Genomic DNA, 18332 nt, shown 5'->3' on the forward strand with positions numbered 1-18332 from the left:
AATCCACCCCTGGTAAAGACTTTACACAGTTTACCTCCTAAATTTAATCTCTCAATAAAAGAGGTTTATAGATTTTTTTAAAAAGATCGTGTCAAGCTTCAACGGTACCACAAATCATTGGTGAACTATCCTCTAAAGCAAAAATCAGTGTGTTTTAGTGCAAGGGTTCCCAAAGCAGAGGTTAAGTAACACAGATGTGAACCCTGAGGTTCATGGAGAGGCAGAACGTGTCAGGACATACATAAACATGAGTGCCCCATGGAAAAAATAAATGTACTATTAAAATAGGTAAATGTAATAATTATTTATTTACTTAAAACATATGGCATTAAAAAGTTAAATGTTTACTCAGCCCCTAAAGGGACACTGAAGAGAAAACAAACAAACAAAAAATTCTTGTGTGCACCAAATACTTTCTCATATCAGACGGACTTCTTATTTTTATTTTTTTTTACCTTTAATCCATTTTCTGTTGGAAGCTGGAGAAGTACCTCTCTTCTCCAGCAGAGTCCGCCGTGGATCCTCGTGAGCAGAGCCCTCTGCACAGCTGCTGCTCGTTACCATCATCAGGAGGACCCTCTACTTAAGCTGTCTTCAGACCTTGCCTCAACGCCGCAGTGTTGAGCCAGTTGGTTAGCACCTAAGCCCAGAACCTCTGAGAACTTTGCTTGCTCTGAGATCCTGACAGGATCCTAATCTTGTCTCTGTCTCTCCAGGAAAACCTGATCTTCCTTCGTGAAGCTCTGGTAGAGCTTAACCCGCCGAGCCTGCCCTCAGAGCCAAACCTGAAGACTTCCCCTGGATTCTCTTGCAGCTCTGGACCAAGAGCTGGAAATCCAAAGTCAAGGTCTGCTACCTTTCTAGAAGCAAGACGCTGAAGCAGCTAACGGACTCAGCTAATCAGACTCTCTCCAGTTCCAACAACCTTCCTCTCCAAGATCCATTCAAGGACCCACAGGTACAAACCAGAGACTATCAAAGGACAAACCGCTAAAAGCCCAGCTAACTAACTGTCTTCCTCACAGACTCCGGTGAACCCGTTTGCCCAGGACCAGAACCAGAACATACTACCATTGGATTGTATTCAATAAACTCTGTTAACTTTTCATCTGTTTCCTGTGTCGTGGTGTTCTGCATAATTGGGTCACATTCGTGTACCGATCATGACAGAACACTGCGGCCAAACACCAGGCCCAGCAGAACACATCCGCCGTCGATTGGAGGAGCAAGATGCACAAATTTATGGACAAGCTCAGACTCTCCGTGAGTTATACTGTCTTGTGGAAACTAACAATCAAAAGCTTCAGAGCTATGCTAATTTCATGAACAGTGCTAACGCCACACCGGCAGCGCAACCTTTTCCGGGTCCAGTTCCCCCTCCGAGGTCACCAGCAGTGACGTCATCAGAGTTCCGCCCATGCCTTCCTGAAAAATTCTCTGGTAATATGAAGGATTGCAGAGGATTTTTATTTCAGTTATTGTTCCAGAACTCTCCAAACAGCTTTTCGACGGACTTTAAGAAAATAACCTTTATCCTCTCTCAACTAACAGGAAGAGCTTTGGAGTGGGCCCAGGCCAGATTTCCCTCAGATGAGAGTCTCAACTGCCGATACTCTGATTTCATTTCTGAATTCTCCCAGGTTTTTAATCAGGAAACTGATCAAACAATTGACTCTCGTGCTCTTTTCAGTATTAAGCAGGGAGATTCATCTGTGGCTGATTTTTCGATCAACTTCCGGGTTAAGGCAGCAGCTTCCGGATGGAATCAAAGTGCTCTGAAGGGAGCTTATTTCATGGCCTTAAATGAGAATATTAAAGACGAACTGGCAACTCTCGACGAACCAGCCTCCCTTGAGGATCTAATTAAACTAACAATTAGATTGGATAACAGAATTAGAGCCAGAAACAGCTCTAAGTTAAGAAATTCTGGGTCTCACGCCTCTACTTCTGCATCAAATATTGTGACTGTTTCTTCTCCTCCCACAGACCGACCAAAAGCCCAGTCCCTCCCTCTGCCTTTTCAGGCTTCATATTCAGGTGGTACGGAGGTCGAACCTATGCAGGTGGGACACACTCGGCTTACTCCTGAGGAGAGACAAAGACGTTTTTTGAGCAGACTTTGCATCTATTGTGGTGAAAGTGGACATTTCATTGCTTCCTGCCCGGCAAAATCAAAAGGCAGGGCCCGCCAGAGGATCTGAGGAGTCTGGCGGGCCAAACCAACTCTAAGAAATCTCCTCGATTGATGCTGCCTGCCACCTTGTTTTGTAATAATCAGAACCTCTCTTTTTCTGCCTTTATTGACTCAGGCTGTGAACGGAAGCTCATAGACTCTAACCTCGTTCAACAATTGATGATTGAAACTGTTCCTCTTTCTCAACCCCTCCGTGTCTCTGCCATTGATGGGAAAAATCTCCACCAAGTTACTCATCAAACCCAACCCCTCGAGCTCCTCCTCTCAGGTAACCATCGTGAAACTATCACATTTTTTGTTATTCCCTCCGCATGTTCCCCGTTGGTGCTTGGATTCGAATGGCTGGAGAAACACAACCCACGCATTAATTGGACTGAACGTCACGTGGAAGCATGGTCTACGTCATGTCATGAGACTTGTCTTCGGTCGGCAGCCCCCGTGGTGGGGCCTCCTAGGGGTGGGGGAGAGATGGACTCTCCTGACCTATCTTCAGTTCCCTTTGAGTACCATGACTTGGCCCCGGTTTTCAGTAAGGTCAGTGCTACGTCCCTTCCACCACATAGACCATATGACTGTGCTATTGAGTTGTTACCTGGAGCACCGTTACCCAGCAGCCGTTTATATAACATCTCCAAGCCAGAACGAGAGACAATGGAGAAGTATATTAACGAGTCTTTAGCTGCTGGAATTATTCGCCCGTCCTCTTCTCCTTTGGGTGCTGGTTTCTTTTTTGTTGGCAAGAAGGATGGTTCGTTAAGACCATGCATTGACTACAGAGGGTTGAACCAAATCACCATAAAGAATAAGTACCCTCTACCTCTCCTAGCCTCTGCTTTTGAACCTGTTCAGGGGGCAACAGTCTTCACCAAATTGGATCTGAGAAACGCATATCATCTCCTCAGAATCAGAGAAGGAGATGAATGGAAGACTGCTTTCAAGACACCATTAGGTCAGTTCGAGTACCTGGTAATGCCTTTTGGTTTAACAAACGCCCCCGCCTGCTTTCAAGCACTAGTGAATGATGTTCTCAGAGACTTTTTAAATGTGTTTGTCTTTGTCTATATAGACGACATACTCATTTATTCACGGAACTTAACTGAGCACAAGAAACATGTCCGCCTGGTGTTACAGAGGCTACTGGAGAACAAGTTATTCGTCAAGGCAGAAAAGTGTGAGTTCCACCAACCATCAGTGACCTTTTTGGGGTTTGTGCTCGAGGGCGGGCAGGTTAAGCCTGCTGAGGACAAGATAAAGGCGGTTTTGGACTGGCCGATTCCTGAAAATCGAAAACAGCTTCAAAGGTTTTTGGGGTTCGCCAATTTTTACCGTCGTTTCATTAGAAATTATAGCCAGACGGCTCAACCTCTGACCTCTTTAACTTCAGTTAAGAGGAATTTTCATTGGACTCCCGAAGCTCAGTCTGCTTTTGACAAACTGAAATCTTTGTTTTCCAGAGCACCAGTGTTAATTCAGCCCGACCCTTCTAAACAGTTCATCCTGGAGGTCGATGCTTCGGATTCTGGCGTTGGAGCCGTCCTTTCCCAGAGACTCGACTCAGATCAAAAGATTCATCCATGTGCTTTTTTCTCTCGCAGACTCTCATCAGCAGAACAGAACTACGGCGTTGGAGATCGAGAACTATTAGCCATCAAATTGGCGTTGGAGGAGTGGAGACACTGGTTAGAGGGAGCTGAGCACCCGGTTCTAGTCTGGACTGATCACAAGAACCTTGCTAGCATCCAGTCTGCCAAACAGGCCAACCCTCGTCAATCCAGGTGGTCCATTTTCTTCTCCAGATTTAATCTCGTTATCTCCTACAGACCCGGATCTAAGAATGTGAAACCAGACTCCCTCTCGCGCCTATTCTCCGTCGATCAACCCGAGACACCAGAGCCAGTCCTCCCGGCCTCTTGTACTGTGGGAGTCGTGAACTGGGAGATCTCCGATCTTATTAACTCCGCCCTGGCCACGGAACCCGACCCAGGTAACGGTCCGGCTAACAGAACTTATGTTCCGTCTTCCGTCAGGTCCAGGCTCATTCAATGGATGCACACTGCCAAATTCTCGGCCCACCCTGGAGTCAGTAGAACCATCGCTCTCATCACCAGACGCTTCTGGTGGCCCACTCTCCACAGGGACGTAAAGGAATATGTGCTGGCCTGCCCCATTTGTGCTAGAAACAAGGCCTCGCATCAGCCACCCTCTGGTCTGTTACAACCCCTTCCGATTCCTTCACGTCCATGGTCCCACATTGCCATAGATTTCGTCACTGGTCTCCCCATCTCTCGAGGTATGTCCACTATACTCACCATCGTTGACCGTTTTTCCAAGTCCTGTCATTTAGTCCCTCTCAGGAAGCTCCCCTCGTCGTTCCAGACTGCTCAGCTTCTCGTGAAACACGTCTTCAGATTACATGGCATTCCCCAGGAAATCCTATCAGACCGTGGTCCTCAATTCGTTTCACAAGTTTGGAAAGCCTTCTGTTCAGCTCTGGGCTGTAAGTCTGCCTTGACTTCAGGTTATCATCCACAATCCAACGGTCAGACCGAGCGCATGAATCAGCACCTAGAATCCACCCTCCGCTGCCTAACTTCCAACAACCCCACCGACTGGAGCCAGTATCTACCTTGGATCGAGTACGCCCATAACTCCCAGAGATCAGCTTCCACCGGCCAGTCACCATTTCAGGTCAGTCATGGATACCAACCACCACTTTTCCCCGCAGATGAAAAGGAGATAGCAGTCAAGACCATCAACCAACACATCCGTCGCTGTCAAAGGATTTGGAAAGAAACCATCACCACCCTCAACAAATCATCAGAGACCACCAAACTTTTTGCCGACTCCAGGAGACGTCCCGCTCCCGAGTACGCCATCGGACAGGAGGTATGGCTGTCCACCCGAGACATTCCCCTCAAGGGAATGTCTCGGAAACTGTCTCCCAGATTCATCGGTCCATTTAAAGTTTCCCAGGTCATCAGTCCCTCCGCAGTCCGTCTCCAGTTACCTCCGAGTCTTCGCATCCACCCCACCTTTCATGTTTCTCAGGTCAAGCCCGTAGTCTCTAGCCCTCTGTGCCCGCCATCCGACTCCCCACCACCCGCCCTGGAAGTCGATGGCCACCCGGCTTTTACCGTCCGTCGCATCGTGGACTCGCGTCGACGAGGTCGCGGCTGGCAGTACCTCGTCGACTGGGAGGGCTACGGACCTGAAGACCGTCAGTGGGTTCCCGGCTCTTACATCCTCGATCCTTCCCTGATCGAGGAGTATGAGCGTTCCTGCCCATCTACTTCCTCCGGACCGCCAAGGGGCGGTCGTTGAGGGGGGGGTACTGTTGGAAGCTGGAGAAGTACCTCTCTTCTCCAGCAGAGTCCGCCGTGGATCCTCCTGAGCAGAGCCCTCTGCACAGCTGCTGCTCGTTACCATCATCAGGAGGACCCTCTACTTAAGCTGTCTTCAGACCTTGCCTCAACGCTGCAGTGTTGAGCCAGTTGGTTAGCACCTAAGCCCAGAACCTCTGAGAACTTTGCTTGCTCTGAGATCCTGACAGGATCCTAATCTTGTCTCTGTCTCTCCAGGAAAACCTGATCTTCCTTCGTGAAGCTCTGGTAGAGCTTAACCCGCCGAGCCTGCCCTCAGAGCCAAACCTGAAGACTTCCCCTGGATTCTCTTGCAGCTCTGGACCAAGAGCTGGAAATCCAAAGTCAAGGTCTGCTACCTTTCTAGAAGCAAGACGCTGAAGCAGCTAACGGACTCAGCTAATCAGACTCTCTCCAGTTCCAACAACCTTCCTCTCCAAGATCCATTCAAGGAGCCACAGGTACAAACCAGAGCTTATCAAAGGACAAACCGCTAAAAGCCCAGCTAACTAACTGTCTTCCTCACAGACTCCGGTGAACCCGTTTGCCCAGGACCAGAACCAGAACATACTACCATTGGATTGTATTCAATAAACTCTGTTAACTTTTCATCTGTTTCCTGTGTCGTGGTGTTCTGCATAATTGGGTCACATTCGTGTACCGATCATGACATTTTCCACAAATTTTGTTAACATCCATCTATATCCGTTTCAGTTTATCGGTCATTTGAAGTTGTGTTTTATTGAATATCACAAGATAATCAAGTTTTTTTTCCTTTGCGCCGAATAGACCGCCAGACTTCATGTATGTTTCAAGTGACATTCAGACACAACATAATGGTGAAATACTCGTGATCATGCAAGAAACTAACTGCTCTTTTTTTTCTCAGTAAAAGTTTCATAAGATGAACAAAAAAAATTAAATTAAAGCTACAGTGTGTAATTTTCAGCGACATCTAGCGGTCAGACTGCAGACTGCAGCAACATGAACATCTCCCCCCCCACCGCTTCTCCCCCCCAACAGTACGGCGAGCGTTACGGGACAAAATGTCTTCCACGACGTCCGCATCACCTACCTTCTCAAGTGATGAGGTTTGTTTACATAGATAATTTTAATACTGCCATCTATTGTTCAGTGCCGTCTCAGTTCATCTCTCTCAACTTGCCGTAGTTACTTTCGAGCGTAATGGGCGATCTCGCAATCGCTAGTTTGTTGGCTCTGCGCTGCCGTAGCGCAAAGATGTCTGCCTCCATGGCTGCGAGACCCGCTCCTATGTAATTATAAATAACGAATTCTAAGGCAACGCAAATATTAAGGTTAAGAGGCTGAGCTCGTAGATGATGATAAATAACATAGTTATGTATAATATATCAGATTTCTGACTTTATATCCCTGTAATTATTACACACTGTAGCTTTAAGAAGTAAATATTTGGATTTAATAAAAAAAAAAAAAAACCCAACACATTTTTAAGAATCAAAATAATAACCTCATTTTAAAAGTAGTTAAATGAATATGGGTTTTTAGGGACGCATGAGTCTGATGGATTGTTATTTACGGGGTCACAGGCTGAAATGTTTGATATTGTCAAAGCTTACATTAAATCCATCCAACAGTGGTGGCAACATTTATTGTTAAACTGAGCTTAAATACAAGGTAGTAATTTAGAGGTGGAGAAGCTAAATGAAAAAAAATCACACCAAATATTTTAGATATTTATCCATATAATTCACATAATGCATTGTTTTTGTGTTCATCTATCACATGCATCCATCAAAAGGCTGTTTTCAGTCAAGTAGTATGAATTCACTGTACAAGAAATAGTGTTAAGATGACAAAAGTTTATATAATTTGTAATAAAATAATATCAATGAATTTGAAGAATTGGAAGAACGTGTCTGTTATGCTGCAAATATAACAATAAGGATGCAGGCCTTTAAGATGATGTCATTCAGGAAAAATAGGGAGTTACCATAAAGAACATGTGATGAAAGTCTACCATATATGTATTCTGCAAACTGAAGCTGGAAAATGTAAACTGAAAACAGAGATCATGGTACAGACACCCTCTGCCTGCGGATGGATCTGCATCCACGGGCAGAGGAACGTATAAGAACATTCATCCACCCATCAGCTTTCTCCCACCCATTTGAGCACAAGCCAACCTGAACTTTAGTCGAAGTAAAACTTCATTGATTTGAGTAAACATTGCTCAAGCCAATAGGAGCCTTTTTGTACAATTAGGGTTAAAAAATGGGGGGAGAAAAACAATGCGGCGCTTCATTGATCCCTTTGTGTATAAAAGGTATTCAGGTGATGCTTCTGCAGCCTAACAGGAAAACAGCACACAAGGATCATTACGGTAAGAATGAAAAAATGCTATTTAGATTTCTGCTCATCGTTGAGCTCAGTATGTTTATTTTAGGGCATTCAATTCATTCTCACACTTTAGAAAGATCTGATCAAAGGGCTTTAAAGGTGAAGATCATTTGTTGCTGGTCATGTAGAAAGCTAGTGCTTCCACTGAATCTGCTTTTTACTTTCAAGATTATTTTATAAGCGAACATAAAAGGCAAAGCTGATAAGAATATGATGCATGAATTACTTTATTGCATATGAGTGCAAATGGCGCAAAGTTAAAAGTTTGGTTTAAAAAACAAGTAAGTGGATTAATGCAAAGAAAATACGGTAGTAATGATGTAAAGTATACTGGATGGCATAAACAGGGAAGTTTAGTTAAAAATGTTTTTTTTGTTTTGTTTTTTTTTGCAAATTCTATTAACAATAAAATTGACCCATTGATAAGCACTTACTGTAGAGTGAACAAAACTGCATATATTGTTCCTAAAACGTAGTTTTCCTCCGTCCTGCAGCAGCCTCATCATGGTGCAGAGAGTCGCAGTGATCGGGGCCGGCCCCTCTGGTCTCACCAGCATAAAGGCTTGTCTGGATGAAGGCATGGAGCCAACCTGCTTTGAAAGCAGCGATGACATGGGGGGGCTCTGGAAGTTCAAGGCAAGACTTCCTCCTTAGCTGAATAGTTCCAGTTCCAGATCTAAACTCTACAGAACTATTCATGTTCTTGGAGGTTTTTAACATTTTTGTATTACGTTCTATTCTTGTGTTCTTTTTGGCCTTTCTGAGCCAAACCAAAAAAAATTACTGTTAAAATGTAAATAAAGAGAGAAATTATGCATGTTTTCATCACAATTAAAAAAGAAAAAGACACCCCTCTCTTAATAACGGTTGTCCTTCTTACTATTTCCATAAAACCTGGATGTTTAGGGTAGAAAACTGATAACTCTGCTGATCTTCAGACTGTTTTTTATCAACGTTTTTGGTCCTGGAGAACTTATTGCAGCTGATCAGTGATTGTTAGATGACAAAAAATTCTAATTTGAAAAACAGATTAATCTGCTATCTGAACAATAATAAAAACAATTAACAATTAAAACCAAAACTTTTGTTCTCAAACTTTTTCGATGTCACAGTCCCTCAAACAGCACTAGCTTGTGGCCGTGGGTCCAACAAACATTTATACAAAGACGTAGACAAAAAAAAAAAAAGCTTTAGGATTTGTTTTTTTTTTAAATTTACTCTTCAGTAATTATTACTTTTATTTAGCCTAAAATTACAAACATATTACTTCAACACTGACTGATATTTCCATTGATTTGCAACTTTTAACAATAAGAACAGAATGAAAGAAAAATAAAACTGCATCAGGTGCATGTGAGGTGAGAGAGCTTTGCTTATTGCCTCTCATACGCCTGTCATAGTCCAACTTTAGACGTGTTCTATGTTTTGTTTGAGGACCTTTAGAGTTAAACAGTCAGACACACAGAAGTAGGTCCTGGAAAAAAAGGAAAAGGTATTCAGTGTCCTGGTATTCCTTGTGTATCCCATATTATTATGATAAGAAAATAATGAGATTATAATTAGGAATAACAGTAAAAATAATCAGATTTTTTCAATTTTTTCGATTTTTATTTTTTTTTTTCTGAGAGGGCCCCCCGTGGCCGCTGCAGCCTCCTTTTTTAAAATAAATTAAGCCGTAATACCTACTACTTCTGCAATTTCTTTCTTTCTTTATCTTTATTTTAATCTTTTATCTTTTTAAAACTATTCATTTGGCATGAAATTGATAATAATAAAAATAAAAATAGTTAGAAAAAGAGTTTTGAAAGACAAACTTTTCAGGCCCAAAATCCTTTAGTCAGACACTACTTGATTTTACCATCCACAGTGATTTGAGAAATTTTCCTGACACAATACAGAATAACAAAAAAATGTACTTCACCATACAAGTATTTTCATTAGTAATATTATTCAATAATAACTTTACTTTCTTTTGTAAATCACAATAGAACAGTTTTCCCCGTAAATCATCATCCTCATTATCACAGTACAATTCTTAATAATACTGAATAATAATAAAAATCATAATAACCTCTTTATAACAGGGGCGCTTTATTGGGGGAAAGGTTAGGAAGATTCTAAGGGCCCTTGATTGAGGCGGGGCCCAAAAATAGAAGAAAAGATATGTCCTAAAAGATATTTCAAATATAAAAAGAAAATCCAACAGTTAAATAAATATTCTTTGTGTTCTCCCTAATTTTTCAGTGTCATGATTTTATCCAAAGATCTGACCCACATGCAGATAACAAAAAAGAGACACTAGAGCAAGGTTTAACAACGAACCGGAACTGAAAAGTGAAGGGGAAGATTCAGCAGTTAGTTAGGGCTCAGTGGGAAATTTGTGTTTTCGATTGAAAAGGGAATAAAGGCAACAGGACTCACGTTTCCAAAAAACGGTGTCTTTCTTTGAATCCAGTCGGTGTGGGTTATTCCAGTAATAAACTTGCTCGTTGGAGGGCGGACAGGGTTTAACCAGGTTGAGGTGTTTCCTTGAGGAACGGAGGAGCTGACTGCCACTTAGATTTCCTGCGGTACTTGAACGGTTTCCTGTGGAGATGAATCCCCTGCTCAGTGTGAAGCTCAAATGATCCCTTGGGGAAAAGTAGATCCAAACCTCCAGTTTGAATCCCCAGCTCAGTTTGAAACTCAGACGATCCTTACAGGGGAGAGAAGGTCCAAAACATCCAGTTTGCAGGATGACTTCCTGCCGAGAGGCAAAGACAAAAACAACTAGGTTAAGACTCAGGTTGACAAAAACTCAGTTTGACTCAGCAAAATTCAGCTTGGCTAGAGTACCCAAAACTGGCAAACACTCTGGCGTCGAGGTAGTGGCAGTCAGCAGCTTAAGAGTCCTCCGGTAATGAGGCAACCATCCGCAGGTGTGTGAGAAGGCCAACGAGAACCAAGCGCCCCCTGGTGGTTCAGGGAAAACAAACAAAAACACAACCCACACACTCTGGATTCCTAACATTCAGCAGTAAACAGTGAAAAAAAGCAAGAATAAACGGACCATCCAATTTTTTTATCCACCTGTTTAAACAGTTTAAAGTTAATGTATTTTTAACTTTTCTGTGTTTTGATCATTTTCCTTTGTAGAAATGTTACAATAAAAATCATATTTAAAATGTAAATGATATTCTTCAGTGCATCAATGTCTTTTATGGGCCCCAGATTCCTGGCGGTGCCCCTGCTTTATAATCAGTGAACAATACAGTACTTAGCAATGCTAATACTCTAATACCGAAACACAATTTCCATAAAACATAGTTCTCAGTAGGCCTAGTTAATTTCCATTTATATTTTTGTTAAAATTCTATGTCATCTTGTTTTTATTTCATCACTGCAGCTGTTCCATAACTGAAAACCTCTAGAGGAAATGCAATGGAGTCTGTTTTTAGTTCTTATTGCTGGTTCTTTGAATTTCTACGTCATAAGACATAGAGTAACTCTGAGCCTCTTTGACTGCATTATTTGTTTTTCTCTGCAGGAAGTGTCTGAGCCCAACAGGGCTAGCATCTATCGCTCCCTCACCATCAATATCTCTAAGGAGATGATGTGCTACAGCGACTTCCCCATCCCTGCTGATTATCCCAACTACATGCACCACTCTAAAATCCTGAAGTACTTCAGGATGTACGCAGATCACTTTAAACTACTGCAGTACATCCGCTTTCAGGTATTTGTCTTTATTCTTCTCCCAGGCAGATGTCTGCTGTCCAGCCTGCTTTATTAACTGCTGCTTACTCCAGTCGGCCTCAGCAGATGGCCGCTCACACTGAGCCTGGTTCTGCTGAAAGTTTCTTCCTGTTTAAAGGGAGTTTTTTCTCTCCACTATTGCTACAAGCATGCTTAGTGTGAGGGATTGCTGAAGAGTCAATGAGTCGATGCAATCAACTGGTTTTCCTTAGATAGAAAACTTTAGAATCTGACTGGATGGTCTGGTGCTTTCAGATGACATGTGTGTGAATTGACGCTATGCAAATAAACTGAATTGAATTGAATTGGTTTGTTTCAGACATCAGTGAAGAAAGTCACGCTGAGGCCGGACTTTCCTCGCACCGGTCAGTGGGAGGTGGTGACAGAGAACAAAGAGAGATTAGAGGAGAGGCATGTGTTTGATGCAGTTATCTGCTGCTCGGGTCATTACACCTACCCTAACCTGCCTCTCAAAGACTTCCCAGGTATTCTTGGTCCTGTATTCTTTTTTTTCCGTATATATATATATATATATATATATATATATATATATATATATATATATATATATATAAGATATTATCTGTAAAACAATCATAAACTTTCCCCAAAAACTGAAAAAAAAGAAGCAATTATCACTGATGATGCTGTTGCAGGAATTGAGACATTTGAGGGGAAGTACCTCCACAGCTGGGACTACAAGGGACCTGAGGACATGTATGGGAAGACAGTGGTGGTCATCGGCATCGGTAACTCAGGAGGGGACATCGCTGTGGAGAGCAGCAGAGTTGCAGAGCAGGTTCATGATTCTTCTCTTTTTCTTTGAAATAAAACATCACTATATTACTATCAGGAGTCCTTTATTATTTATATTTGTCCAGGTGTATCTGAGCACCCGTCGGGGCGCCTGGGTCATCCGTCAGGTTTCAGATAACGGCCTGCCGGTAGACATGAAGTACAACACCAGGTTCGTCCACATCCTGTTCCAGCTGCTGCCCATCAATTTCTTCAACTGGTTTGGGGAGAATAAGCTGAACGCCATGTATGACCACACCATGTACGCCATTAAGCCCAGACACAGGTGGGTGTTCTCATGGAAGCATGCAATGCTTTAGCAACAGTTATAATCCGTTAGGATTTTAACTGGGAAATTAGTGCTGCAGCTAACAGTTATTTAGCAAATCCATCAATCTATCCATTATATTTCCGATGGATTAATAACCAGATAGCCATGGGTTCCTTAAAGAAGACTTTTTACGAAATGAAACCAGGTGAAACTAAAACTTTTCCACTTTGAGCAGATTGACAGATGAAAAAGATTTTTGTCTTAAATGCAAAATGTTTATATATTTTTACAATTTTGGTATAATTCCTGCTCTAAAGGCACGTTTTACAGTCTCTATACTCCAGTTAACGATTCATTTTTAAATCCAGTTAATGATTAATTAATTGCTAAATTAGTTGACGATTATTTCAATAATCAGTTAATCCTGATTAATCCAATTAATTGTTTCAGCCCTAATGAAAAGCCTACTCGAAGCGCTGCTTAATAGTCATTAAAATTAAAGGTACATCTAGATAAATGCAGTAAGGATTTCTACTCAGTTCTCCTTGAATCAATACTTAGAACCACTTTTCACTGCAATTAGTTTTTGGTTATGTCTTCGTCAGCTTAATTGATCTAGACTTAAATATTCCTTTTTCCAATGGTATTTTAAGCAGGACTTTTCCTGCACCGTTCTATAAAAAGAATTTTGCTTCTCTTATGCTCCGTACCACTAGCTAGAACTGAAGAGGCCTCTTGATGAGAGGCGAAACCACTGATCTCTATTTATTCGCTGGGTTGCTGATTGCCGTTGGTACTCCAGGGCTGAAGTGAAGCCACCAGCCGCCATATTGGTACTCTCTTGTTAGACTGGTTGCAGTGTAAACAGTATATGCGCTACAGCATCAAACATGATGATGTTCTCATTTTCAGGGAGACTTAAGACTTTTAAAATAAAGATAAATTCATCACTTTGACACACACTGGCTGTTTCATAGCATCAGTAGATTAACTTGATAATTTTTTTAGATAATAAAAAATAGGCCCATCACATTGCAGAGTCATTATGAAGTTAATGAAGTCTATAAATCATGTAATATAACATAACAATAAAATAATGTCTTAATGAAGCACAAAAAATACAGATGTGCCAAAAGTGCTAAATTGATGATGTACATGTAAAATACATGTATTTATTAAATTGTTATCGTAATTATATCTTACATATAATTTCAAGATTTTACATAAAGACTGAATTACAAGTACATGTCAGTTAATGCTATAGTACTTTTCTATTTGCAAAATGTGCATGCATGATACTGCTGTAACGCTAATGTTACGCTACATGCTATACTACAGGACACATTTGTGTATATATGTATTTTCTTGGTTAGTTCATCCACTGACTGTGAAATTACCTGTGGATCGTCTTTCAAACAGCCAGAAAACTGCTTGTTTTTGAAGCCAGCTGCTGCACATGAAGGCATTTTTACTGCACATTGGAGTGGGGAGTACCAGCATGGCGGACGGTGGCTTCACTTTTTACGGGCAATCAGCAATCTAGTGAATAAAAAGAGATCAGTGGTTAAAACATCTTCTAGAAAACTTCACATCCAGTTACCTAAACTCAGCCTTTAAAGCTTCTCTTAATGTTTGTCAGCATGTCTGTTGTGGTCCTTTGTCCTCTTTAGGCTATTTGCTTTCAAATGTATAATCATTGATTGGCCTATTTTTTGCTTGTAAATCAGAATGCGTTGATGTGATTACATTTTTCCACCTTGTAAACCACAGTGACTGATAATTTCATTTTCAGTTATGCATCCATAGATAAATAAAAGATTAAGATGTGTTTTTTTAATAATTACAAAACAGGAGATGTTTTACCAAAATTATAATTTTTCCTCCATAAAATCGTTTCTAAGTTATTTCTGTGGTCATATGATGGTGAAGATTCTCAGTCATCCAGGTCAAAGCCATTCCAACAAAGTAAAAAAAACAACCCAAGTTTGAAGACGTTTCTTTTCCCATCCAGGAAGGTCGAACAAAGGGTTCATCCTGGGTTACAAAGGCTAACAAAGAACCCAAACGACCCACATTCCTAAGGGGTGGACCCGTTCGTCAGGTTCAGTTTAAATTTTTTTTAAGCCAAAACAAGCCTTTGCTTTTGGTCCACTCTATAAAGCATGGAACTCAGTGCTTTTTCTGACATTTTGAAATTATTAAAGATTCCTGGATGGGAAGAGAAAAGTCTTCAAACTTGGAAAAAAGGTTAAGTGAATTTTTTTTTTTTACTTTTTTGGAATTTCTGTGGCTTTATTTTTGCCTTTCAGAAGGAGTAAAAGGAGTAAATCTATGTTATATTTAAATGTATGCCACACTTATCAGATTTTATTTGTAGAAAAACCAGTTCAAACCATGCTTTATTTTCCTTTCACTTCAGAATAAGTCACAACTTTGTGTTTTTCTTGCATGAATAGCTCAATTTAAGTCACTGATGTTTGAAAGCACCTCTTGATCTATTCACCTGTCAGTCATTTTGGCAATGTGTATCATCCATCATTAAAATGTCTCTAATAGATCTTGCTCTTCTTCCCTCTTTTCCTGCCATAACAGGCTTTTCAGTAAGATCCCAGTGATCAACGACGACCTGCCTCTAAAGATTCTTTCAGGATCTGTCGTCATCAAACCAAATGTGAAGGAAATTTGTGGTTCCACTGTGATTTTTCAAGATGGCAGCACAGTGGAAAAGGTCAGAAACTTTCTCTTTAACATCTTACAGACTCTTTGAGCTCCTAGCATTTTCTCTCTTTTTTTGTACCACAGGTGGACACATTGGTGTTTGCAACAGGGTACAACTACGACTTCCCCTATTTTCCAAAAAACCTTTTATACAAGTCCGGCCACAGAGTGGGTCTGTACAAGCATGTGTTCCCTCCAAACCTGGAGCATCCTACTCTAGCTGTGGTGGGATTCATTCATGCATTGGGAGCCATCATGCCTCAAGCTGAAATACAAGCTCGCTGGGTGGCACGTGTCTTCAGAGGTGAGATGCAAGGCCTTCCTGTCTCCCGATGCTCGTTTTAACCCTTTAAAATCCTGGGTCACTTTAACATCATTTGTATCTCTTCATTTCTTTTTGGTTTAAGGACTCAAGAAGCTTCCCTCCAACCAATCCATGATCAAAGCTGTTGAGAAGGACACTAAGAATATTGAGAACAAGTAAAGGTTACTTTCTTTATCAAACGAAATATACAACTGGTTCTTAGCAATTTTCCTCTGCTTATTCTAACCTTAATGTGTCGGACTTCTCCGCAGCTATATTGTGTCGAAGTTGACCCCTCTGCAGGTGGACTTTGTGTCCTATATGGACGACATCGCCGGAGAGATCGGAGCGAGGCCCAGTCTACTCTGGCTCTTTTTCACAGACTACCAGCTGTTCAAACATGTTCTCTGGGGTCCTGTGTCCTCCTACCAGTACCGGCTGATGGGACCGGGAAAATGGGAGGGGGCCCGCAAAGCGATTCTCACTCAGTTTGACCGCATGTACAAGCCCCTAAAAACCAGAAAGGTCTGCAATGTTTTCCAAAACAGTTTCCCATCAAGTCATGTTTTCAAAATAAAATCCATATATCCTCATTTCAATTTCTTTCCAGCTGGAGGAGAAGGAATCCTCAGTTACTGGCCGCCTGGTTAAGCTGAGCCTCTTGATCCTGGGTGGAGGGGGCGCCGTATACTACTTCCACACACATAACCCAGAGACCATACCCAGCCTCCTGTCCAAACTCCGTCCACAGACAGTCTGAGCAATGACCACAAGAACTCTGGATCACATGTTTTATCATGCATTAGGTCATAGAACAGGATTGTGGCGATTGCTGATTAGATCAGATGTCTGCAAACTGTGGCTCCTGAGCCGCAGGTTGAACAACTAAAGCTAAAAATTTTAAAGAATTAATAGTAGTTTTAAATATAGAAAATATATAACATTTGCAAGGTTATGCATGTTTTTTCATGGAATAATTGGTTAAAATATTCAGGAATAAACACAATAAAAGTACCTATAATATATTGTTTTTGTTATCATCTTAAAACATAGTTTTTTTATTATAAATGTGCAAAAATATAATATCTTATATAAAAAATGTAAACGTAATTATTTTCAAATTTAAAATAGAAATAAAATGATGTTTCTTTATAAAAGACAACACATTTTCTGCAGTAGAAATCTAGCAAAAATCGCGAGGTTTTGTTTTTAAAAAGGTCAAGTTGCGGCTCTAAAGTTTGACTTTGCTTTGAATTGTAAAGGTTGCAGACCGCTGGTTTAGATAAACACAGCAGCTGATTGGGAGCAGTAATGTGTTTGTATTTTCATCTACTTTAAGGTGAACTCTGTGATTAACCTGATTTCACCGTCTCAAACAAACATCCCATTGGCTGTAACTGTAAACCATAAGCTTAAACATGTAAGTTTGAATATTTCATTTTTATTTTCTATTCCGAATAAAAAAAACAACAAGAAAAAAGCAATTTTGTATATCTATTCTCTCGTCGCTTTTGTTTTTATTAAAATTTCCAAATTAGATGAAGACTTTCTTTACTTAAAATCTAAAAAGTCTTTTAGTCTTTTTCTTTTTAAAATTAAAAAACACAGAATTCTCAGCTCACAGCATAAAAATAAAATCCTTATTTAAAAAGACATAAAACGGACCCAGTGATAGAGATTCTGGCAGCATGTATTCCATACAGGCTCCCAGGACCTATGAGAAAGAAGCAGGCCCTCAGCATCACAGATTCGCCTCCGTGCTTAATAATAAATTTTCAGATCACAGGTTCTTCCTTGTTTTCAAAAACAGTGAGGTCATTGTCCATTTTATTTTGCTTTGTATGTTAAGTATTTTAGTGTATTTTATTCATAGAGCTGTAGTCCTTTTTTAATTATGGGTCCCAAGGAAACTTTGTTAGTCATAGGAGACTCTTAGAAACAGGGGGGTCTTTACCATTAGCCTCTTACACCCTCAGGGGGTATAAATACATTTCTGCCTGACAAAAACACACAAAAGTAAATCACTTATAGCCTCACAGCTATTAGATTTAAGAAGAAACTTTTGGTACGTCTGTAAAGGTAAGATGTCATAGAATGGTTTTCTGGTGTCAGCACCATTTTAGCTTGGACCCTGCCTGAAATATTAGGGACAAATACAAAATATTTTGCATTTTTTGAACCTCGCCAAAATTTTCTTTGAAATAAACATTGCAAAACACTACCAAAATATTATTTATAGCACAAAAAAGTAGTACAGACTTTTAAATCTAAATGTTGTGTAAAAATATACCAAATTTGGACTCAATCAGATGAATCATATTTATTTTAGAATGGTATTAGTGAGAAATTTCTTAGGCGGAGAGGCCATTTTGGCACATTTATCCAAAAATGTCACCAAACTGTGCCAAATGTGTTTTTCACATCAATACTGGGGGTTTGTTAAAATTACGAGGTCACGTAGCAGCTGGACCCACCGGTGGGTCCGTAGGGTTCTAGGGGTTAGGCAATAATAGGCAGTTTCCTAGGGTCCCAAGTTCCTGTGGGCCCAATAAAAAAACTATTTCTTATTTGTGCACA

General features: G+C 40.9%; 1 protein-coding gene across 2 annotated transcripts; it reads left to right on the forward strand.

Annotated features, from left to right (window-relative positions):
- Positions 1 to 7777: 7777 nt before the first annotated feature.
- Positions 7778 to 17800, forward strand: LOC119799261 (flavin-containing monooxygenase 5-like). Of its 2 annotated transcripts, none has more exons than XM_038309073.1 (11): positions 7778 to 7915; positions 8427 to 8568; positions 11459 to 11647; positions 11987 to 12152; positions 12324 to 12466; positions 12549 to 12748; positions 15326 to 15461; positions 15536 to 15755; positions 15859 to 15931; positions 16028 to 16280; positions 16366 to 17800. In XM_038309073.1, the coding sequence occupies exons 2-11, from the start codon at positions 8437 to 8439 to the stop codon at positions 16513 to 16515; spliced, it is 1662 nt and encodes a 553-aa protein (XP_038165001.1). In that variant the 5' UTR covers positions 7778 to 7915; positions 8427 to 8436; the 3' UTR covers positions 16516 to 17800. The 2 variants fall into 2 exon arrangements, with proteins under 2 accessions (XP_038165001.1, XP_038165002.1); XM_038309074.1 differs by having other exon boundaries at positions 7869 to 7915; positions 8430 to 8568.
- The last annotated feature ends 532 nt before the right edge of the window (positions 17801 to 18332 follow it).

Source organism: Cyprinodon tularosa, unplaced genomic scaffold (genome assembly GCF_016077235.1).
Source record: "Cyprinodon tularosa strain WSP-4 unplaced genomic scaffold, ASM1607723v1 ctg656, whole genome shotgun sequence".
Taxonomy (NCBI): domain Eukaryota; kingdom Metazoa; phylum Chordata; class Actinopteri; order Cyprinodontiformes; family Cyprinodontidae; genus Cyprinodon; species Cyprinodon tularosa.